At 36.7% G+C, this 25,504-nt stretch overlaps 1 protein-coding gene across 6 annotated transcripts in view; it reads left to right on the plus strand.

Annotated features, from left to right (window-relative positions):
- Positions 1–25,504, plus strand: part of VPS13B (vacuolar protein sorting 13 homolog B) — a 767,339-nt gene that overhangs the window by 11,104 nt on the left and 730,731 nt on the right. For all 6 annotated transcript variants that reach the window (XM_035011614.1, XM_035011613.1, XM_035011619.1 and 3 more), the window contains one exon: positions 5,937–6,080. In XM_035011614.1, coding sequence (XP_034867505.1) covers positions 5,937–6,080 — 144 coding nt within the window. The remainder of the gene's footprint in view (positions 1–5,936; positions 6,081–25,504) is intronic.

The following is a 25,504-nucleotide window of genomic DNA, read 5'->3' on the forward strand; positions in this document are numbered from 1 at the left end:
GGAACACAAGCAGGGGGAGTGGGAGAGGGAGAAGCAGGCTTCCCGCTGAGCAGGGAGCCCGATGTGGGGCTCGATTCAGGACCCTGGGATTGTGACCTGAGCTGAAGGCAGATGCTTAATGACTGAGCCACCCAGGTGCCCCTATTCACTGTAATTTTATCCCATGACTGGGATAAACTATTCATTTTGGAAAACAGTCATATGAAAACTGAGTGGCTCAGTCGGTTAAATGTCTGACTCTTGATTTCAGCTCAGGTCATGATCTTGGGGGTCATGAGATTGAGCCATGTGTCGGGCTCTACACTGGGTGTGGAGCCTGAATAAGATTCGCTCTCTCCCTCACCCCCTCCCCCTGCCTCCCTCTCAAAAACAAAAACAAAAAGAAAAAACAAAACAAAACAGGAGGAAGGAAACACTGCTGGCACCAGTGTTAATATCATAGAAATGAAAATTCCCTATATGCCTAAGAGAGAATCTGTACCATTTTAAATAGCAAGAAAATGTTGTATTTCAGGTATTGCAGGTGAGAAACAGGGTCACGTGACTTCTTTGGAGTCTTATTTACTGCTTTTTAATTAACATATGATTGACATAAAAGTGTAATATTAGGTGTACTACATAACTTGATATTTTTATATATTGTAAAAAGATCAATTATCACAATAAGTCTAGTTAACATCTGTTACCCTGCATAGTTAACAAATATTGGTGGCTCAGTCAGTTAAGCGTCCTCCTCTTGATTTGGCTCAGATCATGATCTCAGTTTTTGTGGGATCGAGCCCTGCATTGGGCTCCGTGCTGGGTGTGGAGCCTGCTTGAGATTTTCTCTCTCCCTCTCCCCTTATCCCCACTCTAAAAATAAATAAATAAAATCCAGTCTGACAATCTTTGCCTTTTTTTTTTTTTTTTTTTTTAAGATTTTATTTATCTTAAATAGCACAAGCAAGGGAAGCGGCCGGGAGAGGGAGAAGCAGGCTCTCTGCTGATCAGGGAGCCCGTTGCGGGCTTGATTCCAGAACCCTGGGATCATGACCTGAGCCGAAGGCCGACACCACCCAGGCGCCCCCAATCTTTGCCTTTTGACTGGAGTATTTAATCCCTCCACATTTAATGTTTTTAATCATATGGTTGGATTTCCATCTACCATTTTCTATTGTCAATGTTTCTTGTGTTCTTTTTTTTCTCATAATCCTTTACTACTTTTTTACATTAAGTAGATATTTTTTAATGTTTCATTTTAATTCCTTTAATTTTCACATTGCTTTTGTTCTTAGTGGTTGCTCAAAGGCTTACAATATACATCCAATTTTTTATAGTCTATTTTAGATTAATACTAAATTTGTTACATTAAAATAGAAACTTTCTCCATTATAGCTCCATTACTTCCCCCTTCTTTGTGCCATTGTCATATGTATTGCATCTTTGTGTCCAACAGTACAATTTGATAATTATGTTTTAGGTAATGGCCTTTTATTTATTTATTTATTTTTATTTATTTTTTTTAAGATTTTATTTATTTTTATTTGAGAGAGAGAGAATGAGAGAGAGGGAGTACATGAGAGGTGGGAGGGTCAGAGGGAGAAGCAGACTCCCCGCCGAGCAGGGAGCCCGATGCGGGACTCGATCCAGGGACTCCAGGATCATGACCTGAGCCGAAGGCAGTCGCTTAACCAACTGAGCCACCCAGGTGCCCAGGTAATGGCCTTTTAAATCAGGAGAAAAAATATATTTATATTGTCCTTTAATGATTATATAATTACATTCATTGGTGCTTTTTTGTGAATTTGAGTTACCGTCTGGTGTTCCTTCCTTTCAGTCTGATGAACTTTTAGTATTTGGTTAACAGTGAATTATCTTGAGTCTTTATTTGGGTGTTCCTTTATTTTGCCTTCATTTTTGAACCCATTTTATAGATAGTAAGTTGTAGCAACTCTGAATTCTGATTTCCTCTATCCAGGGGTTGGTTGTTGTTGATGTTGATTTATTTTCGTGACTTGCCTGAACCACATTTGTGGTGTTTCCCCTATAGTGTGTGGCCTCTAATGTTTGTGCTCTCCCTCCCCCCCAACCCGTTCTTTGTGTATTCAGCTCTGGCTTTCTAGGGATTACCCTGGGTCACTATAACTTAGTCATCAGCCATTGATTGGCTAGAGGCTGTTTAAACCATTGAACCAGTAAGTCTTCCACTCTTTACATATACTTTCTTCCACTTCTACACATATATTAGATAATGCTCACAATTCAGGGAGTTTATAAATCTGATCATTCCCCCCTCCCCCCCCCGCCTTTTTTTAACTTAGTGGGTTTACAAGGTCTCTTGGTTAACCATGAGTGAGTAGATTGTTAGTTCCCTCTCCTCTAAGTAAGCACAACCTGGCAAATGCATATAGCTTTCTAGTCTATCAAGGATATGTGAAATCATAGCAAGGTCGTGTTTGGCTGTTTTGTTCTCTTGATCTCTGGTTAATTTTCTGGCCAGTCTGCTGTGTTGTTGCTTGTACCAACAAATATTGTGACCTGAGGTTAGACTTCCCTTTTGCCTCTGATTTTTCTGTCATTTTTGACAACTTTATCTAGTTTTGTCATTGCTTTTTGGAAAGAGGATTTGCCCACTTCCTAACTCAGAATTCTTAAAGTCCTGTCCTGTATTTTAATTTTGTAGTAAGAAGTATATAACATAAAATTTACCATTTTGAAGGATACACTAGTGTTAAACATATGCACATTGTTATTGAATAGAACTGTAGAACTTCTTCATCTTTCAAAAATTAAAACTCTAACCATTTAACAACAACTTCCTTTTTCCTTCTCCCCCCACCACCAGTGCCTGGCAACCACCGTTTTACTTTGTTTCTAAGAATTTGACTACTTTAGATACCTTATATATGTAGAATCATACAATGTTTGTCTTTTTGTGACTGGTTTATTTCACTTAGCATCATGTCTTTAACGTGTTTGTTCATGTTGTAGCACAAGACAGAATTTCCTCTTTTTAGAAGACTGGATATATTTGATTGTGTATACCACATCTTCTTTATCCATTTCTTTCAATGGACATTTAGTCTGCTTCCACCTCTTGACTATTGTGAATAATGCTGTGGTGAACATGGTTGTGCAAATATCTTTTTGAGATCCTGTTTTCAGTTCTTTTTGGTATATACTCAGAACTGATTTCATATGGTGATTTTTTTTTTTTAAAGATTTTGTCAGAGAGAGAGAGAGAGCGCGCGTGCATGTGCGCGCACAGGCGGGGGGGTGGGGAGCAGGCTCCCTGCTGAGTAAGGACTCGATACCTGGGACCTGGGACCCGGGACCCTGGGATCAGGACCTGAGCTGAAGGCAGACGTTTAACCGTCTGAGCCACTCAGGTGTCCCTTATACGGTGATTCTATTGATGTTTTGAGGAACGTCCATAATGCTTTCTTTAGTGGCTGCATCATTTTACGTTTTCACCAACAGCACACAAGGGTTCCAATTTCTCCACAAAGCTGCCAGCCCTTGTTACCTTTTGTGTGATAGTGGCCATTCCATTAGCATTGTGGTCATTGTGGTTTTGATTTGCATTTCCTTGATTAGTGATGTTAAACATCTTTTCACATACTTGCTGGCAATTTGTATTCTTTTGAGAAATGTCTATTCAGTGATTTATCCACTTTTAAATTGGATTACTTTTTGTTGTTTATTTTAGATTTTAACCCCATTCCAGATAAATGGTTTGCAAATATTTTTTCCCATTACATAGGTTGCCTTTTCACTCTTTTGAATGTTTTCTTTGCTGCATGAAGGTTTTTAGGTTTGTCTATGCTTGCTTTTGTTACTTGTTAAATTTAGTTTTAAAGTATGCCTGTTTTCTGTTAGAATATTTTGTTATAGCCTTCCTAGAATTAGGTTTTTGAGAGCTATTTAACCCCCTTCTTAAATTCCTTGTTACTGATATTCTTCGTGCAGTCATAGATGTTCTGGTATTAGGAATGCATTTTTCACAATGTATTTCTGAATAGAAGTGAATGAAGTATTTTAAGGTTGTACAGTGTATCTTGAAGTAAAAGGAATGAAAATTGCTTTTATAGTTACATTCAGGATGGTCTGTCTACTATAACAACATTTGTGTTTTGTCTTTTACAAGGCATAAATGTATTTTCGTTTTTCACAACTCTGAGGAAATGGAAATGATCTTGCTTATAGTCAGATGATTAGTAAATGTTGAACTTCAAGTAGATTTCAGTATGGGCAATATGGTTCAAAATTCCATGTTCAAATATAGAATGCTGCCTCTTGGGTTATTGTTTAGGTAGTAGTAAAGTTGATTAGAAGCATTCTGATAATACCGAGGTCATGAGTTTGATTCACGTGCTTTTAACTTCTTACTGCGAAAATCCAATTTGTACCCATGCAACTTTGGTAGGCATTTCACAAATGTTTCTTTGTTACACAAGTCAGGAAGTGGTAGAGATGGCAATATCATGGGCTCATTGTCCAAATAGATGTATAACCAATGGAAAGGTATTAAATGCTCATAATGGAAGTATAGATGCAGTATAGCTGTGTGAAGAGCAAGGGTTCTGGCATGATATTTTCCAGTTTTGAGTCCTGGTTTTCTAAGATGTGTCATTTTGGGAAATGACTTGACCTTTCCGTGCCTCAGATTTTTCATTTGTAAACTGAGTAGAATAATAGTATTTACATTTTGGGGCTCTTATAAGGATTAAATAATTGTATGCAGGTAAAGTGCCTGGTACATAGTAAGTGCTCAGTAAACATTGTTTTTGTTATAGATGCTAATGAAAATATAATCTGTGCCAATTGATTTATACTTCAAATTAATCTTTCAAATTACTAATGGCAAATACTTAAAATGTGACACTCCATTAGAATAATATAGTAGAAATAGATTTTAAGTATTCTGTCCTTGCAGGAGAAAAACTTGTGAAGACATACATGAGGCCCACACATTTGTAAGCGTAGTTAGCATTTTTATAACAATTGTTCTTAGAGGAAGATAATATTCTAAGCACTTTATATAAATTCATTCAATCCTCAATGATACTATTGTTATCCAGATTTTACAGATAGACTGAGACACATACATTAAACAAGTTGTCCAGTGGTTTGCCATATTGCCGATACTTAGCTATATTGCTATGTTGCTAACCTAAGTGGGTGGGCAGTTGTTGGATCAATAAGTTTAATGTATATTAACTTTCATAAATAGATAACTTAAAATGTGAAGTATAATCTACATGCAATTTTTTCCTTTGTTGATTTGTAACAAAAATTTTGTCTGTCAGTGAAACAAGTTACCAATATAAAGTGACCATGGTGACATTTATGTTTTCATTTCTTTCTTTCTAATAATAATGGAAATCAGTCAGAAAACATTTAAATTTTATGACCAGAGATTATCCAGGTACAATCTTTAATTAGGTAAAGCTCAATACTTTTTTTATTTTTCAAGGTTGGTAAATTTTTATTTTGTTGGGTCACTCTCCTATCTCTTAACTCTGCTCTCCCCCATACCCTTTTAACTTGCCTTACAATCCTGTTCTGTTAGTTTAAAACACATTTTAAATACACGTTTTGAATGGAGATTTTAAACAATATGCCATTCAGTTATCTCAGTGCTGCTGGCTACTATGATTATTACAGCCACTATCGTATATGAACCTTTGTTATGTACCACATATTTTGTATTATATTCATTCAACAGAAGAAGAAATAGAGGCCTAGGCAGGTTGACTAGCTTATTAAAAGTAACTTGTACAGTAAGTTTTTGTGGTGTATCATTACCTATAGTTTAAGAAGTTATTTGCTACTTTTTGAGGAACAGTAGTTCTTAAAATATTTTTGTTTTAGAAATTTCATTTCTCTTTTCGGAAAGTAATTTGGATGTTATGAAAAAATTAAGCACTTACCAACTTTTAATATTTTGTTTTAAGGAATTGAAATTACCATTCACTTTTTTAAGTGGACATATTCATGAATTGAGGATCCATGTACCATGGACAAAACTGGGTTCAGAACCAGTGGTAATTACCATCAATACAATGGAATGCATTTTGAAACTTAAAGATGGAATACAGGTAAGAAGTTATTGAACCTAGTTGTTTATATAAACCTATTTTAATAGTTATTGATGTTATTTCTTTAACTTTTGGGATATGTCACCTTTTACACAAAGTTTACATACACTTAACTGTTTCTCACATGCCTATTAAAGTACCGTAATTGCAAAACGGTATTCTTATATTTGGATGAAACATTCTAATGGTTATTTTCATACTAATTTTACTTAATCTAATCATAGCCATCATAGTGATCATGTTGATGGCTTATTATCTGTGTCTACTAGAAGTAGGACCTGACTGTGTCCCAATTTTCAGGTGAAGGTTTTTGAATTTTTGCAAATGACCTGTATGATTTTTTTATATTTACATGACATTTTTAAATGAGATGAAAATTTCTCATTTTTTGAAATGAAAATATATTGAATTTACTTTCATATCAAATTTTAAGGTTTTATTTTAATTCGAGGTAACATATGGTATTATAGTATCTCAGGTGTAGGATATAGTAATTTAACACTTCTAAACCGGGTACTCATCACAAGTGCACTCCTTAATCCCCATCACCTATTTCACCCATCCCCACACCCACCTCCCCTCTGGTAACCATCAGTTTGTTCTCTATAGTTAAGAATTTGTTTCTTGGTTTGCCTCCTTTTTCCCCCTCTGCTAGTTTGAATGGATAAAGAAGCTGTGGTGTATATATACACAATGGAATATTACTCAGCCATAAAAAAAGAATGAAATCTTGCCATTTCCAATGACGTGGATAGAGCTAGAGAGTATTATGCTAAGCAAAATAAGTCAGAGAAAGACAAATACCATACGATTTCACTCATATGTGGAGTTTAAGAAACCTATCAAATTCCATTGTGTTTTTGAAGTTTTGGCATCAGAAGCTGATTTTTTTTTTTTTCCGACTTAACCTTTTCTCTGACCATCTTACATTTCTCTTTAGTGTTTTTTTTTTTCTTTTTTGTAAAGTTGTAATACTGATTTTTTTTTTAAAGGAGTTTCTAGCAAAAATTAATCTAGGAAGCAAATAGGTCTGAGCAATATATCATAAATTTTTCCATTTTCATCTTATAGAAAAGTAGTCTCTTTCATTTTTATTATGTTTTCCTTAGCCCATATTTAACTTGCAGTTTAAAAAATGCTTTCTAGAACCAAAAGAGTTGATGAGTATTAATAATTTAAATTTAACAATTTAATAACTTATTAAACGTTAAGGCAATTTTAGAGTGTCCTAAATATTACTTCAGTTGGTGAAATTAAGATTATTTATGATGTTAAAATAATTTGCTTTTTTAAGAAGCTACATTGTCATGTCAACCCACTGGGCTCATCTTTTTTTTTCCTTTTATGAAATCTTTGATTCTAAACCTATATTATCTAATTTAACTGATGTAGTTTCTGGAAGTAAGTAGACTAATGCTATATTTCTATGAGAATTTATTTTGTAAACATAAAATACGTGGGAGATAGATTTAGAAATCTGTGAGATAGTTACATTACAACAGAGTTTTATTTTACATTTATTTTAGGTAATACTTAAATGGTCTTAATCATCATCTATTCCTGGAATTTAATTTTTTTTTTTAAAGTCTGGACTTGGTTATACCACCCATGGAGTGCTCCATATTAAAAGAGGAAAAAAAAAATCCAGACACTAAGTATTTTTTCAATGGGAAGGTGGAAGTTTCAAGGCCAGATGTCCCATAAGAAACACATTTTAAAAGAGGCAAATTACAACTAATTATAGAGGCTGCAGAAAAAGATTTGTAACACATGACTTAGTGGAACCTAGAACTAATATTTGATATTGGACCATGCAGATGGCTACTGCAGGAATGATCAGGTTTCCTGCTTGCATGGTATTTGAGACTTGAATTTTGTGGTGTGTACAGCAAAAGGTCAAGTGTCATGAATGTAAACTACTCTCAAAACAAGTATTTTTTGCAGATGTTTAAAATTTTGAGGTAGAAAATTTTTTGAAAATTGCAGTTGACATTTGGACAAATTATTTAGCAGTGTCCATCCCTGGAGAGTAATACTTAGATTAATGATTGGAATTAATTTTTCAGTCAGACATTATAGATGAAACACATTTTTAAACAGTTTATTTTCCTATTTTAAGCTTTGATTAGTGTAGTAGGAAATTAAGTTAAAAAGTTACACATGTATTAGTAAAACTGAATAAGCCCATATTTAATTAAAATTATTTCAAATTATTACATTGTAGAATCAACATGAAGAAAATACTTATTTCATAAATTAGTGTGGGATGGTTGGTTAAAGGAAGGGATTGTTTAGAGTTATAGATATGAATCTGTTAAAAATAACTACTGTTGATATTTGACAGTGTAATAAATACAACTTAAAAAGTTAGAAATTTGAGGTCTAATTCAGAAAAGGTTATTACAAAAATATAATATTGCTAAATGCCTTGATAAGAAGGCATGTCTGGTTTGTAAAGTTCAATTTAATTCTACCAACATTGTTGATTTCCTGCTCTTCAGTGCACTGAACACCATTGCCAAGATATTTATATAATCTTCTAAGGAGACTTAGATTTATGATGATTGAGGGTGACTCTAGTGATAATAATTACAATATACGGCCTTAGCATGTCTCTGTAACTAGTTTTTTTTTTTTTTTAAAGACTTATTTATTTTAGCGAGTTCATGTGCATGAGCTCTGGGGGGAGAGGGAGAGGGAGAGAATCTCAAGCAGACTCCCTGCTGAGTGTGGATATCCATTTTTCCACCCTGAGATCATGACCTGAGCTGAAACCAGGAGTATGTAGCTCAACCAACCAAGCCACCCAGGTGCCTCTGTAATTAGATTTATGGAGCTTTTTTCCGATGAGAAGGTGACCCAAATTGTTGTGTTGGGTCAAATAAAGGCCACCTTGATGTTCAGACTGAATTATTTTTAATACATTGATATTTCACTCAGAAAATGCTTAACTGTTAGCTGTTTACTCTGGGACACCTGTCTGCCATCATACCCACCTTTAGATCCTTCAGATTTTACTTCTGAGGTTTTTTGTTTGTTTGTTTTTGTTTTTTTTGTTTGTTTGTTTTTTTGACTTAAATTACAGAATTTGATTCATGACACATCATCAGTGGTCCAGGTCTGACTTATTTATTTAAATAGTTCACTCTAATAAATACATGTGGATCCAGCACATAGCTCAGTAACTTACATTTAACTGTATGCTCCTCTCCTTTTGCATATTCTTGCTTTTCAACCTTTATGGGCCTCATCTGTAAAATAGGGCAAGACTTGATACATAGTTCTTATTCTATGGTTGTATATGCTTTCTTTGCTCATTGTATTAATAAGTCTTGCAAAAAATCTTCAACCTAGAGTAGTAGTAAATTTGTTTTTAAAGAACTATTTATTTGGGCCTTTGTATCACCTAGAAAGTTTAAAAAACAACAAAAACAACCCCCCCCCCCAAAAAAACCCTATGAAATCTTTTGACTTGTTAAATGTGACTGTTTGCAAGGCTATTTATAGAATACTCACTGTTCATAACCCAAAAATCTTTTGGGTTTTCATAAACCAAAACTTTAAAATTATCAGTAAAAACTGGGGATAGATAAACAGCTTTTGGTTAACGTATGTATGTACTTTTAATCCCTGGTTAGTGCTTGGAGTTACAGGACAATTTTGCTGTCCTTTCTCCTTGCATGTTTTTTGGTGCTGTAGAAATCCATTATTTGTTTAGGTGGTCTTGAAGAGGGAAGTATCTTATCTTGTCCTTGAAGCTTGAGCACCATGCTGGAGGAAGTTTTGGTAAGGCTATTAACAATATTTATATGGACTTTTTAAAAAAACACTTTAATTCTCTTAAATGAGGTGGGATTAATTTGAATGACTACTACGTTAGTAGTCATTTGAATGTGTCGTCCTCCCCCACCCCCCACTCCTGCCAAAATTCATATATTGAAATTCTCCCCAAAGATGATGGTATTAGGAGGTAGGATCTTTGGGAGATGCTTAAGTCATGAGCCCTCATAAATGGGATTAGTGCCTTATAAAAGAGGCTCCAGAGAGATGCCTGTCTCTTTTGCCATGTGAGGACACAGTGAAAAGGTACCAGCTGTGAACCGGGAAGAGGGCCCTCAAATCAGACCATGTTGGCACCTTGATCTTGGACTTTCCAGCCTCCAGAACTATGAGAAAAAATCTCTGTTGCTGTTATAAGCTACCAAGCTATCCAGTCTGTGGTATTTTTTATAGCAGCCCAAATGGACTAAGACAACTACTTTTTCAGAAATTTAACAGGGTTCAGAAACGCTGACTCAGGCTGTGGAATTTATTATATTGATTTCCTCACTTGCACTGCTGCAGGTTAATGATGGTGGTTATGATAATAGCAGATAATGTAGTCTAGATTCTCTCTGTAGCTTCTTTATATAAAGTGAGAAAGAGTTCCCTATAAATTATGGGTAGTGTCTTTACTCTCACAAGGGAACCCCTTTTATATTGTGAAGGAGATGGATCCTCTGGGACATCTTCCTGTGTAATAGTTTAGAAAAACTACGTAAGTTAATAAGATGAATTATAATAACTTCATATCAGTTTGATCTAGTAAAGACTTTTTTTTTTTTTTAAAGAGTTTGACAGCGAGAGAGAGCAGGAACACAAGTAGGGGGAGTGGGAGAGAGCGAAGCAGACTCCTGCTGAGCAGGGAGCCTGATGCGGTGCTTGATCCCAGGACCCTGAGATCATGACCTGAGCTGAAGGCAGACGCTTAACAACTGAGCCACCCAGGTGCCCCTAGTAAAGAATTTTTTAAGTGGAGTACGTAGCTAAATAATTTCCAGTCTTTGGCTATATCTGTTTCCTACAAACTTCAGACCTTGGGTTTGAATTCTTGTTTCTGGTGTTGTAACTGGAATGGTGAAATAGGACTGGGAAGTGGGGCATTGACCTTTTGTGTAAAGAAGGTGAATGGAGGATTCAGCAGAGGAGAATCTAGAAGTCTTTGACTGTGACTCCTACGTTATCTGCCCTGGTGGCAGCCCACATGAAAGAGTGGAGAAACTGTATAATTCAAAAGCAAGTAATATGTAGAGGAGGGATAGTAGTAGTAGTAAATGTCCCTTCACATTCTCAGTTGAGAGAAGAATAAGCCAGCCAAATCACCATTTCTTTAAGATACACATAAAATTATGTGTTTTGCTCAAGAAATTTTAAATACGTGAATCTGATCCTGAATTTACTTGCACTTAATTAAAGGTATACCAAATTCTTCAGTTAAGTGAGGTATTCAGTTTAGTCAGGTGCAGCAAGCATTAAGGTGATTCCTATCTCTTCCGTATATCTTGAATCTTCTAAAATTAATACCTGAAATTATATTCTAAGTCTGTTTTGAGATGTAGTAGAGAAAGAGATACTTTTGAGTTTCACTCTGGGTGGAATCCTTTGTGTATTTATATATTTTGGTTATTGGTTGTTGTTTTCACTTTTAGTCCCATTTTATGGAGATGTAATTGACAAATTAAAATGCATTTATTTAAAGTGTACAATGTGGTGATGTAAGTATACACATGAAGGGATTCACACCTCAAGTTAATACTTCCTTTACCTCACAGTTAACTTTTTTCTTTTTTTAACCTTTTTAATTTTTTTTTATGAGAATACTTAAGATCTACTCTTAGCAAATTTCAAGTATACAATATAGTATCATTAACTGTAGTCACCAAGCTGTACATTAGAATCTTAGATCTTGGGGTGCCTGGGTGGCTCAGTTGTTGAGCATCTGCCTTCGGCTCAGGTCATGATCCCAGGGTCCTGGGATCGAGCCCCGCATCGGGCTCCCTGCTCTGTGGGAAGCCTGCTTCTCCCTCTCCCACTCCCCCTGCTTGTGTTCCCTCTCTCGCTGTGTCTCTCTCTGTCAAATAAATAAAATCTTTAAAAAAAAAAAGAATCTTAGATCTTGTTCAGCTAATAACTGAAAATTGTACCCTTTGACTAATATTGCCCGTTTCACCCAGGACCTGTCAAACATTATTATTCTACTGTTTCTATAAATTTGACCTTTTTTTTTTTTTTTTAGATTCCATATAGTATTTGTCTGGCTTATTTCATTTTCCACAATGCTTTAGGTTCATCTGTGTTGTTACAAATGGCAGGATTTCTTTATTTTTCTTTTCTTTTTTGGATAATGTGGTAGTTCTATTTTTGAATTTTTGAGGAACCTCAGTACAGTTTTCCAGTTTTCCATGATAATGCCAGTTTACATTACCACCAATGTTGTACAAAGATTCCCTATTTTCAGTATTTGTTATTTCTTGTCTATTTGATGATAGCCATCCTAAGAGGCTTGGGGTGATATTTCATTGTGGTTTTGATTTGTATTTTTCTGATGGTTATTGTTGTTCAGCACCTTTTCAGGTATCTTTTGGCCATTTGTGTAACTTATTTAGAAAAATGTTTATTCAGTTCCTTTGCTCATTTTTAATTGGATTGTTTTTTGATATTGTATAAGTTCATTTTTTATATTTTAGATATTAACCCCTTATGAAATAAAAGGTTTGCACATATATTCTCCCATACCATAGGTTGACTTTTCATTTTGTTGGTAGTTTCCTTGGCTGTGCAGAAGCTTTTTAATATGATGTAGTCCCACCTTTTTTTTTTTTTTTTGGTTTTTGTTTCCTGTGCTTTTGGTGTTATATCCAAAAATCATTGCTATGACTGATGTCAAGGAACCTTTCCATTATGTTTTCTTTTAGTAAGTTGTACAGTTTCAGGTCTTATATTTAACTCTTTTATCCCTTCTGAGTTAATTTGTATGAGTGGTGTAAGATCAAGTCCATTTTCATTTATTGTTTTGTACCTGGATATCCAATTTTCCCAGCATGATTAATTGAAGAGCCTGTCCTTTCTCCATTGTGTGTTCTTGGTGCCTTTGTCAAGGATTAGTTGACTGTATATGTATTGGTTTATTTCTGGGCTCTCAATTCTGTTTCATTGATATGTGTCTGTTTTTATGACAGTACCATACTATTTTGTTTACTGTAGCTTTGTAATATATTTGAAATCGGGAAGTGTGATGCCTCCAGCTTTGTTCTTCTTTCTCAAGATTGTTTTGGCTATTTGAGATCTTTTTTTGTGGTTCCATATGAATTTTGGAATTGTTTTTCCTATATATGTGAAAAAATGCCATTGGAATTTTGATAGGGTTAGCATTGAATCTGTAGATCACTTTAGATACAATATTTTGTTTTTTGATGCTGTTGTAAACAACGCTTTTAATTTTCTCTGATAGCTCATTAATAGCATATAGAAACACTGATCTTTGTATATTTACTTTGTATTGAATCTATTAGTCCTGTTTTTTTGTAGGATTCTTTAGAGTTTTCTGTATGTAAGATAATGTTATCTGCAAACATAATTTTAATGCTCACTTTCTGATGTGGATGCCTTTTATTTCTTTCCTAGTTGCTCTGGCTAGGATTTCCAGAATTACATTGAGTAAAAGTGGTGGGAGTGGGCATCTGTATCTTGTTTCTAATAGGAAAAGCTTTCAGCTTTTCACCATTGAGTATGATGTTAGCTGTCATGGTGTCATATATGGCTTTTATTATGTTGAAGTACATCCCTTCTTTTATTTTATTTTATTTTATTATGTTAGGAAGTACATTCCTTCTATACCTAATTTGTTGAGAGCTTTTATCGTGAAAGGATGTTGAATATTGTTGGATGCTTTTTCTGCATCTAATGAGAGAGGATTTTTATCCTTCATTTGTTAATGTGATGTATTACATTTATTTATTTGCATATGTTGAACCATCCTGGCATCCCAGGGTTAAATTCACTTGATCATGCTTTATGATTTTTTTTTTTAAACTTTTTTTTTTTTTTTAAAGATTTTATTTATTTATTTGACAGAGAGAGACACAGCGAGAGAGGGAACACAAGCAGGGGGAGTGGGAGAGGGAGAAGCAGGCTCCCCGTGGAGCAGGGAGCCTCATGCAGGGCTTGATCCCAGAACCCTAGGATCATGACCTGAGCCGAAGGCAGCCGCTTAACGACTGAGCCACCCAGGCGCCCCCTATGATTTTTTTTTTAATGTGCTGTTGAATTCAGTTTGCTAATACCTTATTGGGAATTATTACATACATATTCATCAGGGATATTGGCCAGTAATTGTCCTATAGTGTCCTTGTCTGGGTTTGGTATCAGAATAACGTTGGACTCATAAAGTGAGTTTGGAAGTATTCCATCCTATTCAATTTTTTGGAAGTTTGAGAAGGATTGGCATTAATTCTTCTGTATATATTTGGTATAATTCACCAGTGAAGTATCTTTCTTGGGCTTCTTTGGGAGTTTAAGTTTTTATTTTAATTACCTGGTGCTTATCATGACAAGTGCACTCATTAGTCCCCATCATCTATTTCACCCATTCCTCTACCCACCTCCCCTCTGGTAACCAGGAGTTTGTTCTCTATAGTTAAGAGTTGATTTCTTGGTTTATTGCTCTTTCCCCCACCCTTTGCTTATTGTTTTGTTTCTTAAATTCCACATATGAGTAAAATCATATGGTATTTGTCTTTCTCTGACTTATTTCACTTAGCTCCATACATGTTGTTGCAAATGGCAAGATTTCATTCTTTTTTATGGCTGAATAATATTCCATTGTGTAGGTATATACCACATCTTCTTTATCGATTCATCAATCAGTGGATACTTGGGCTGTTTTAGTAATTTGGGTATTGTAGATAATGCTGCTATAAACACTGGGGTGCATGTATCCCTTTGAATTAATGTTTTTGTACTCTTTGGGTAAATACCTAGTAGTCTATTTGCTGGATCATAGGGTAGTTCTAGTTTTAACTTTTTGAGTAACTGCTATACTGACTTCCACAGTGGCTGCAGTGGTTTGTATTCCCAACAGTGCAAGAGGGTTCCCCTTTCTCCACATCCCTGACAACGTCTGTTTTTTGTGTTGTGATTTTAGCTATTTTGACAGGTGTGAGGTGATATCCCTCCATAATTTTGATTTGCTTTTTTCCCTGATGAGTGATAATTGGCATCTTTTCATGTTTCATGTCATCTGTATGTCTTTGGACAAATGTCTATTCATGTCTTCTGCCCATTTTTAATTGGATTATTTTTTGGGTGTTGAGTTTGATAAATTCTCTATAGATTTTGGATACTAACCCTCTTATCAGGGTTATGTTAGATATGTTATTTGTAAATATCTTCTCCCATTTTGTAGGCTGCCTTTTAGTTTTATTGATTGTTTCCTTCACTGTGCAGAAACGTTTTATTTTGATGAAGTCCCAGTATTTTTGCTTTTGTTTCCCTTGCCTCAGGAGATCCACCTAGAGAAAAGTTGCAAGATTGATGTCTGAGAAACTACAGCCTGTGCTTTCTTCAAGGACTTTTGTGGTTTCCTGTCTCACATTTAGGTGTTTAATCTGTTTTGAATTTATTTTTGTGTATGGTGTAAGAAACTGGTCCAGGTTCATTCTTTTGCACGTTGCTGTCCAGTTTTCCCAATACCATTTGTTGAATAGACTGTTTTCTATTGGATATTCTTTCCTGCTTTGTTGATTAATTGACCATATAATTGTGGGTTCATTTCTATGTTTTCTGTTCTGTTCCATTGATCTATATGTGTGTTTTTATGCCAGTATCATTCTGTTTTGATCACTACAGCTTTGTAATATAACTTGAAGTCTGGAATTGTGATGCCTCCAGCTTCACTTTTCTTTTCAAGATTGCTTTGGCTATTTGGGGTCCTTTGTGGTTCCATACAAATTTTAGGATTGTTTTAGCTCTGTGAAAAATGCTGGTGGTATTTTGATAGGGATTGTATTAAATGTGTAGATTGCTTTAAGTTGTACAGAGAATTTAACAATATTTGTTTTTCCAATCCACTAGGGTGGGATGTCTTTCCATTTCTTTGTGTCATTTTCAATTTCTTTCATAAGTGTTCTGTAGTTTTCAGAGTACAGATTATTTACCTCCTTGTTTAGGTTTATTCCTAGGTATCTTACGTTTTTTGGTGCAATTGTAAATGGGATGGATTCCTTGATTTCTCTTTCTGCTGGTTCATTATTGGTATACAGAAATGCAACAGATTTCTGTACGTTGATTTTGTATCCTGTGATTTTACTGGATTCATGTATCAGTGCTAGCAATTTTTTTGGTGGAGTCTTTTGGGTTTTCTATATATAGTGTAATGTCATCTGCAAATAGTGAAAGTTTGACTTCTTCCTTGCCAGTTTGGACGCCTTTTATTTCTTACTGTTGTCTGATTACTGAGGCTAGGACTTCCAGTACTATGTTAAATAACAGTGTTGAGTGTGGACATCCTTGTCTTGTTCCTGATCTTAGGGGAAAGGCCCTCAGTTTTTCCATGTTGTGGATGATACTTGCTGTTGGCTTTTCATATATGGCCTTTATTATGTTGAGGTATGTTCCCTTTAAACCTACTTTATTGAAGGTTTCTGTCATCAGTGGATGTTGTACTTTGTCAAATGCATTTTCTGCATCTATTGAAAGGATCATATGGTTCTTACCCTTTCTATTATTGATGTGATGTATCATGTCGATTTGTGAATATTGAACCACCCTTGCATCCCAGAAATAAATCCCACTTGATTGTGTTGAATGATTTTTAAAAAATTTTTCTAATGTATTGTTGGATTTGGTTCACTAGTATTTTGTTGAGGATTTTGCATCTTTGTTCATCAGCGATATTGGCTTGTAGTTTTTTTTGTTTTTTTGTTTTTTTTTGTGGTGTCTTTATCTGGTTTTGGTATCAGGGTAATGCTGGCCTCAGAATGAATTCGGAAGTTTTCCTTCCTTTTCTATTTTTTTGGAGTAGTTTGAGAATCGGTATTAACTCTTCTTTAAATGGTATAATTCGCCTGTGAAGCTATATGATCCTGGACTTTTGTTTGGGACATTTTTGATTACTGATTCAGTTTCTTTGCTGGTTATCAGTCTGTTCAAATTTTCTATTTCTTCCTGTTTTAGTTTTAGTATTTTGGTAAGTTTATAGTTTTTAGGCATTTACCCATTTCTTCCAGGTTGGTTAGAAAAGATGCATGGTAGGACTTTGATCTATTTGAATTTGTTGAGGCTTGTTTTGTGGCCTAATATGTGATCTATTCTGGAGAATGTTCCATGTGCACTTGAAAAGAATGTGTATTCTGCTATTTCAGGATGGAATGTTCTCAATCTGCCTGTTAAATCTATCTGGCCCAGTTGTCATTCAAAGCCATTGTTTCCTTGTTGATTTTTTTCTGTTTAGATGATCTGTCCATTGATGTAAGTGGGTGTTAAAGTTCCCTACTGTTACTGTATTTTTATTGATCAGTTCCTTTGTTTGTTATTAACTGTTTTAGGTATATATGTGCTTCTGTGTTGAGTGAGTAAATATTTAGAATTGTTAGATCTGGTTGGATTGTCCCTTTTATTGTTATCTAGTGTCCTTTGTCCCTTGTTACAGTCTTTGTTTTATTTATTTTTTGTAAAGATTTTATTTATTTGTCAGAGAGAGAGAGAGCAAGCCTGGGAGTGGGTGGAGGGAGAAACTGTCTCCTCACTGAGCAAGGAGCTTGGTGCAGGACTCGATCCCAAGACCCTGGGATCATGACCTTAGCTGAAGGCAGAAGCTTAACTGACTGAGCCACCTAGGTGTCCTGACATTCTTTGTTTTAAAGTCTATTTTGTCTGGTACAAGTACTGCTGTTCTGGGTTTCTTTTTTTTTTTTTTTTCTTTTAATATTTATTCACTTTAGAGAGAGAGAAAGAGAGTGAGAGTGCACATAGTGGGGAGGAGGAGGAGGAAGAGAAGGAGAGAGAATATCTCCAGTAGACTTCCCGCTGAGTGAGGGGCCCAATGCAGGGCTTGATCCCATGACCCTGAGATCATGACCTGAGCTGAAATCAAGAGTTGGACACCCAGCTGACTGAGCCACTCAGGCTTCCCATACTCTGGATTTCTTTTGACATGCATTTGCATGATAAATGTTTCTCCATCTCTTCACTTTCAATCTGCAGATGTGTTTAGGTCTGAAGTGAATCTCTTGTAGGCAGCCTATAGGTGAGTTTTTTTTTTTTTTTTTTTTGTCCATTCTGTCACCCTGGGTCTTTTGATTGGAGTGTTTATTCCGTTTACAGTCAAAGTAATTATTGATATGTATTGCCATTTTATTACTTGTTTTATGGCTATTTCTGAAGATTTTCCCTGATCCTTTCTTGTCTTTCTCTCTTTCATGGTTTGCTAGTTTTCCTTAGTGATATATTTGATTTCTTTCTCTTTATTCTTCGTATATTAGTTGTTTTTGATTTGTGGTTACCGTTAGATTTATATATAATATCATCTGCATGTAGCAGTCTACATTAAGTTAGTGGGTGTTTAAGTTTGAACCCATTCTTTACTCCTCCCCATGTTTTAGGTTTATGGTGTCATATTTTACATCCTTTTATTTTGTGAGTTTGACTTTTTTCCCCCAGAAATATTCCTTTTTACTGCTTTTGTGTTTTCTACCTTCATACTCTCAGTTTTGGCCTTTACACTCAGAGTCCCCTTTAATATTTCTTGTAGGGCTGGTTTAGTTGTCATGAACTCCTTTTAGTTTTTGTCTGGGAAAGTCTTCATTTCTTCTTCTTTTCTGAACAATAACCTTGCTAAATAGAGTGTTTTTTTGCCTGCAGGATTTTCCCATTCAGCATTTTGAATGTATCTTGCCATTCTTTCTGGTGTGGAAAGTTTTTCCTGAAAAATCTGCAGATAGTGTTATGGGGTTTCCTTTGTATGTAATTATCTTTTGTCGTGCTGTTTTTTGTTTTAATAAGTGTTTTATTGTTACTCTTTTAGAGTTTCTTTTTTTATTTTTGAAATCTGCTCTAGGCCCAGTGTGGGCCTTGAACTCATGATGACTCCAAGATCAAGAGCTGCATGCTCTACCGACTGAGCCAGTCAGGTGCCCCTTGTCTTGATCCTTTTAATATTTCTTTTTCACTATATTTTGCCGTCTTAACTACAGTATGTCTTGGTTGACTTTGTTGATTTTTTTTTTTTTTTTTTTTTTGGTTCAGTATTTTCTGTGCCTCCTTGATCTGTACCTCTGCTTCCCTAGATAAGGGAAGTATTCAGGTATTATTTCTTCAAATAAATTCTCTGCCCGCTTTTGTTTCTCCTTTTCTGGGACTCTTACAATAGGAATGTTTTCACGTTTGATGGTGTCACTGAGTTCCCTAAGTCTTTTTTCATTTTACATAATTATTTTTTCTCTCTTTGCAGCTTGATTACTTTCCATTATTATCTTTTGGTCATTAATTTATTTCTTTGCTTCGTCTGGACTGCTGTTCATTCCAAGTGTTTCTCATTTTGTTTCTTGTACCCTTTGTCTTTGTTGTGTTATTCCTTATCTCTGTTTTAATGGTCTCACTAATGTCCCCCACTCTTAAGTCCATTGAGTATCCTTATGATCATTGCTTTCAATAGTCCATCAGGCATGTTACTTTTATCTGTTTTGCTTAATCTCCAGTTGTGTTCTTGTTTTGTTTTTTGATTTGGGACGAATTCCTCAGGCTTCTCATTTTGTCTAAGTCTTTGTGCCTGTTTCTGTGTGTTAGGAAAGGCAGCTACATTTCCTGTTTTTTTTTTTTTTTCTTTTTTTTAGGTTTTATTTATTTATTTGTCAGAGCACAAAGCAGGGGGAGCGGCAGGCAGAGGGAGAGGGAGAAGCAGGCTCCCTGCTGAGCCGGGACCCCCCCCCATCCATGCGGGGCTCAATCCCAGGCCCCTGGGATCATGACCTGAGCCGAAGGCAGACACTTAACCGACTGAGCCACCCAGGCGTCCTGACATTTCCTGTTCTTGAGGGTAATGACCTTATGAAGAAGAACTTTTGTATTGCCCTGTTCTGTAGTGTCCTCTGTTCCCCAGGGTGTGGTGCTTCCTGGAATGTCTCCAATGTGTGCTGCATGTGCTCTGCTGTTTTGTCCTGGCTGCTTTCTTTCAGGCCAGTCTTCAGGGGCTCTCTTTGCCTGTTGTGGGCACTGTTTGGTCCCTGGCCTGAATGTGATGCGTTTTAACTAGGTCTGCTCTGGTCTGCTTCTGAAATGAGACCTGTTGCCTCTGCTGCTGGAGCTGAAGACTTGCAAAACTCCTGGGTCAGGAGACTGTGTTGGCAGGTGTTTGGGCCAATGTTTTGGGGAACGGGGCCCACCATGCTGGTACTGAGGAAACGGTGACTGGGAAGAGCAGTTGCACAGGAGCATCCTGGGTGGGGCTTCATGTAAACAAGTCAGGTAGTGAGTGTTGGAGTTGAGCTTGTTTCTGGAGGTGGTTCTGTGTTCAAGCTGAGTCGCCCTGGAGGGAACTGGTGCTTGTGCGTCCCTGTGTTCCTGGATGATGTCTCCGGGAACAGTTTCACTGGGACATGCTCCAAGATGAGCAACCAACCTTCCCGCTGTGTGCTCCATGTGCTCTTCAGATTGCTGTTTCCTTTCTGTATGTCCATGGGCTGTTTGCCCTGCTTTCTCCAAGAGCAGCCTTGATGTCCTGTGAGCTCTCCCAGAGCCAAGCACACTGACCTTTAAAACCGTAGGCTTTAAGCCTTGCTGTGGCAAGACCTCAAGAAATTTGGGCCCTCTTGCTTTCTAAGTCAGTTGCTATGGGGATTCATTTTCCTCCTGTGCTCCCCTGTGTGCTTGTTTGTCTCTCACCCTTCTCCCCAACTATGGCTCATTCCCCACTGCAGCAGTGGCCATCCTCCATTTCTCTCCTAAGCCCTAGATCTGCACTTCCTACTTCTTCAGTGTGGCCTCTTCTGGGCCTTTAGTTATGGAGTTTGTTCTGCCAGTCTTCAGATGGATTTTTGGGGTATTTAGGATGATTTGTTAGTTCCCTAGTTGTATTTGTGCAGTGAGGTGAGCCTTGGGTCCTCCTCCTCTACTGCCATCTTCCCCTCTGAGATTGGGAGGCTTTAGATTACTGATTTGACATCCTTACTAGTTAAGGCTCTGTTCAAGTTTTTTTATTTCTTTATGATTCATGTGTTTCTAGGTTATGTTTCTAGCTATTCACTTCTTCTAGGTTACCCAATTTGTTGGTGTATAATTGTTCATAGTAGTCTCTTAAGATCCTTTATATTTCTGTGGTATCTGTTATAAAGTCTCCTATTAAATTTCTGATTTTATTTATTGGTCTGCTAGCTAAAGGCTTGTCAATTTTATCTTTTTAAAAACCAACCTATTTTGTTGATCTTTTACTATTGTCTTTCTAGTTTTTATTACTTATTTTTGCTCTGATCATTGTTATTTCTTTCCTTCCGCTGCCTTTGGGCTTAGTTTGTTCTTTTCCTTGTTCCTTAAAGTGTAATATTGGGTTACTTATTTGAGATCTTTCTTTTTTCTTAAATAGCTACTTATTGCTGTAAACTACCTTCTTAGAATTGCTGTAGCTGCATTCATAAGTTTTGGTATGTTGTGTTTGCATTTTTGTTTGTCTCAAGATATATGTATTTTTAAAGATTTTATTTATTTGAGAGAGAGAGAGCAAGAGAGTGCAAGCGGGGGAGCTGCTGAGGTAGAGGGAGAAGCAGACTCTCCGCTGAGCGGGGAGCCCGATGTGGGGCTCCATTCCAGGACCCTGGGATCATGACCTGAGCCAGAGGTGGAGGCTTAACTGACTGAGCCACCCAGGCGTCCCTGTCTCAGGATATTTTTTGATTTCATTTTTGAGGTCTTGTTTTGACACATTGTTCAGGAGTGTGCTGTGTAATTTTCATGTATTTGCGAATTTTTAACTTTTCCTCATGTTCTTGATTTCTAGTTTCATTGTGGTTAGAAAAGGTACTTGGTATTATTTCAGTCGTGTTAAATTTGTTAAGACTTGTTTTGTGATCTAACGGTATGTTCTATCCTGGAAGATGTTCCATTTGTGCAGAAGAATGTGTATTCTGTTGTTGGGTAAAATGTTCTGTGTATATCTGTAAGTTCCATTTGGTAAAAGTATAGTTCAAGTTCAGTATTTCCTTATTGATTTTTCTCTCTAAACTATCCATTGTTGAAAATGAGGTATTGAAATTTCGTACTAGTATCATGTTGCTGTATAATTCTATCTTCAGACTGTTGATATATTTAGGTGTTTTAATATTGGATGCATGTATATTTACAGTGATTTGACTTCTTTATCAGTGTCTTTTGTTTTAGCTTTTGAGTTAAAGTTTATTTTGTCTAATTATAATTATATAACTACCCTTGCTGTGTTTTGGTTTACACTTGCATGGACTATCTTTTTCCATCCCTTCATTTTGAGCCTGTGTGTGTCTTTAAAGCTGAAGTGAATCTCTTCCAGGCAGCCTGTAGTTGGGCCTTTTTTTTTTTTTTTTTTCCTTTTTCCTTTTTCATCCATTTAGTCACTCCATTTCTTTTGACTGGAGAGTTTATTTGATTGACCTTTAAAGTAATTAGGGATAGGTATGGACTTATTATTGCCATCTATTGTTATATGGTTGTTTTGCACTTCCTTTGTCCCTTTATTTCTCTCTCACTCCCTTTTTCTTTGAGATTTGATGATTTTCTGTAGTGGCATGCCTTGATTCCTTTCTCTCCCATTTGTTAAAGATTATTGAGAGGGAGTGCATGCGTGCATGGGAGAGGCAGAGGGAGAGGGAGAGAAAATCTCCAGCAGACTTCCCACTGAGTGAGGGGCCCAACACGGGGCTCAATCCCATGACCCTGAGATCATGACCTGAGCTGAAATCAAGAGTCAGATGCTTAACTCACTGAGCCACCCAGGTGCCCCTTGCTTCCTTTCTCTTTATCTTTGTGTATATACTATATGTTTTTGTTTTGTGTGATCATGAAGCTTATATAAAACATCTTAGTTATAATCTGTTTTAAGCTGATAACAGCTTAACTTCCATCACATCCGAAAATGTTATTCTTTCATTACTGCTCCCCATATTTTGTTTTTGATGTCACAGTTGACATTTTTTTATATCGTGTATCCATTAACAAATTGCTATAGCTATATTTTTAATACTTTTGTCTTTTTTTAAAAAAAGATTTTATTGATCTTATTTGAAAGAGAGAGAGAGTGAGAGCAGGAGGGAGAGGGAGAGAGAATCTGAAGCAGACTCTGCACTGAGCGCAGAGCCAGATGCAGGGCTCTATCCCATGACCGCATGATCATAATCTGAGCTGAAACCAAGAATTGGATGCTTAACTGACTGAGCCACCCAGGTGCCCCTATAATTTTGTCTTTTAAACTTCATAGTAAAGTGATTTGTACACACCACCATTACAGTATTAAAGTATTCTGGATTTAACTATATACTTACCTATTTAGTAAGTTACCTATTTAATCTCCTTTCATTTCATCTTGAAGAATTCCTTTTAACATTTCTTATAATGCAGGCCTAGTAATGAACTCCTGTGGACTTTTTTTTTTTAATTAAAAACAATTTTTTTTTCTGGACAAATCTTGACCTTTCTTTCATTTCTGAAGGATAGCCTTGCCTGGTAAAGTATTCTTGTTTGGCAGTTCTCCCAAATAAGATACATTCAGCACTTTGAATATATCATTCCACTATCTTCTGGCTGAGAAATCAGCTGATAGCCTTATTGCTTTTTTCTGTGTGTATGAGATTAATTTCTTTTCTCTAGCTGCTTTCAAAATTTTCTCTTTGTCTTTAATTTTTGACAGTTTTATTATAGAATGTCTTGGTTGAAGTCCTTTTCAGGTTGAATCTGTATGGAGACCTAGGAGCTTCATGTTCTTGGAAGTCCATATTCTTAAATTTGGGAAGTTTTTGCTGTTATTTCTTTAAGCTTTCTGCCCCTTTTCATTTTCTTCTGGCACTTCACTAATGTAAATATTGTTTTGCTTTATGGTATCTTGTAATTCACATAGTTTTCTTTACTCTTTTAAATTCTTTCTTAGTTTTTCTCTCCTGAACTGGACAGTTTCAAATGATTTGTTTTTGAGTTCACAGATTCTTCTGCTTGATCAAGTCTGATATTATATCAAGTCAAATTCTGTATTGAATTTTTAAATTTAAGTTTTCAACTCCAGAATTTGTTGAGTTCTTTTTTTTATGATTTCTTGAACTCATTTTGATCACCTTTTGTTTCCCTGATTTCATTGAGTTGTCTGTCTTCTTTTGTAGTTCACTGAACTTCCTTAGAACAATTCTTTTAAATTTTTTTCTGGCAATTTGTCGATCTCCATTTCTTTGGCATCATTTACTGGAAAATTGTGTTCTGTTGATGGTGTCATGTTTCCTTGGGGGGGTGTGTGTGTGTGTGTGTGTGTGTGTGTGTGTGTGTGTGTGTGTTATAGCCTTGCATTGGTGTCTGCATATTTGGAGCAGTCACCTCTTCCACACTTTAGAGGATGGTTTTGGTGGATCAGACCTTCACCTGTGGGTGGGTACAAGGGCTCTGGCTGGGTGAAAAGTTTTGGTCTGTGGTAGGCTCAGTAGTGTAGTCTGTGCAGCTCCATCAGCTGAGGTCAGCATCAGTAGAGATTGCAGGAGGCCTCAATGGCATATTGCTGTGATGTCAGCAGGTGGCAAGGGCTTTTGGGGTGTCCAGCGGTGAATGCTTCTAGGGACCTCTGATGTCTTTTTGTCCTATGGGGGATGTCATGGTTGAGAGCATCCTATTTGGTGCCAGGTCTGGCTGGTAGGTGCCCTTGTAGTAGTAGTTGTACTGGTGTCTGATGGAAAGAAAGGTGCCTGTGGAGTAGTCCCAGAGGTGGGGTCCAGGGCTTTGGGAAGCCTACACTGGTGGTGGCTTTGAAATTTGAGATGTGGGCGTGCAGTGAATATTATGGAGTTGAGGTCTTAAGCACAGGTTTGTGAGGAAAGATGCTGGTTTTGGGGTCCTAGGTGCTGACTAGCCTTCAATGGGTGCTGGCTCCAATACCTGAGACATAGGTACACTTGGAGCAGCTGTGGTACCAGGGTCTTGAGTGGCAGTATGTATGGAGCCAGGGTTGGATGTATAGATATACATGGAGCAGGTATGGCTCTGGCATCTGAGGTGTTCTTGGGTTGAGGGGTGGCATTGCAGCCCTGGTCTTGGGGCAGCACAATAGCTGCTCTGTTAGGGGGCAGTGCAGCAGTCTTCTCCCAGGGGTCTCTGGTTCTGACAGCAGTTGGTCAGTGGCAAAAGCTTGATCAGGTCGTATGGAGTAGGCAGCTGGAGTCTGCCAATGAATAATAGGGAGTCCTCAACTGCAAAAGCTTTGGGGTAGTCAGTCTATGGCTGTCCGGAGGGCCCTTGAGGTCCTTAGTTGCAGAGGCTGAAGGCATCCACATTGTGGCTGATACTGAAAGCCACTGCCCTTTTTTAGCTGTCTGCAGACATCTCTGCTAAATACCTAGTAGTGCAATTGCTGGGTCATAGAGTAGTTTTATTTTTAACTTCTTGAGGAACCTCCA

The sequence above is a fragment of the Mirounga leonina genome, unplaced genomic scaffold (assembly GCF_011800145.1).
Source record: "Mirounga leonina isolate KUSES-001 unplaced genomic scaffold, KU_Mleo_1.0 Mir_165, whole genome shotgun sequence".
Taxonomy (NCBI): domain Eukaryota; kingdom Metazoa; phylum Chordata; class Mammalia; order Carnivora; family Phocidae; genus Mirounga; species Mirounga leonina.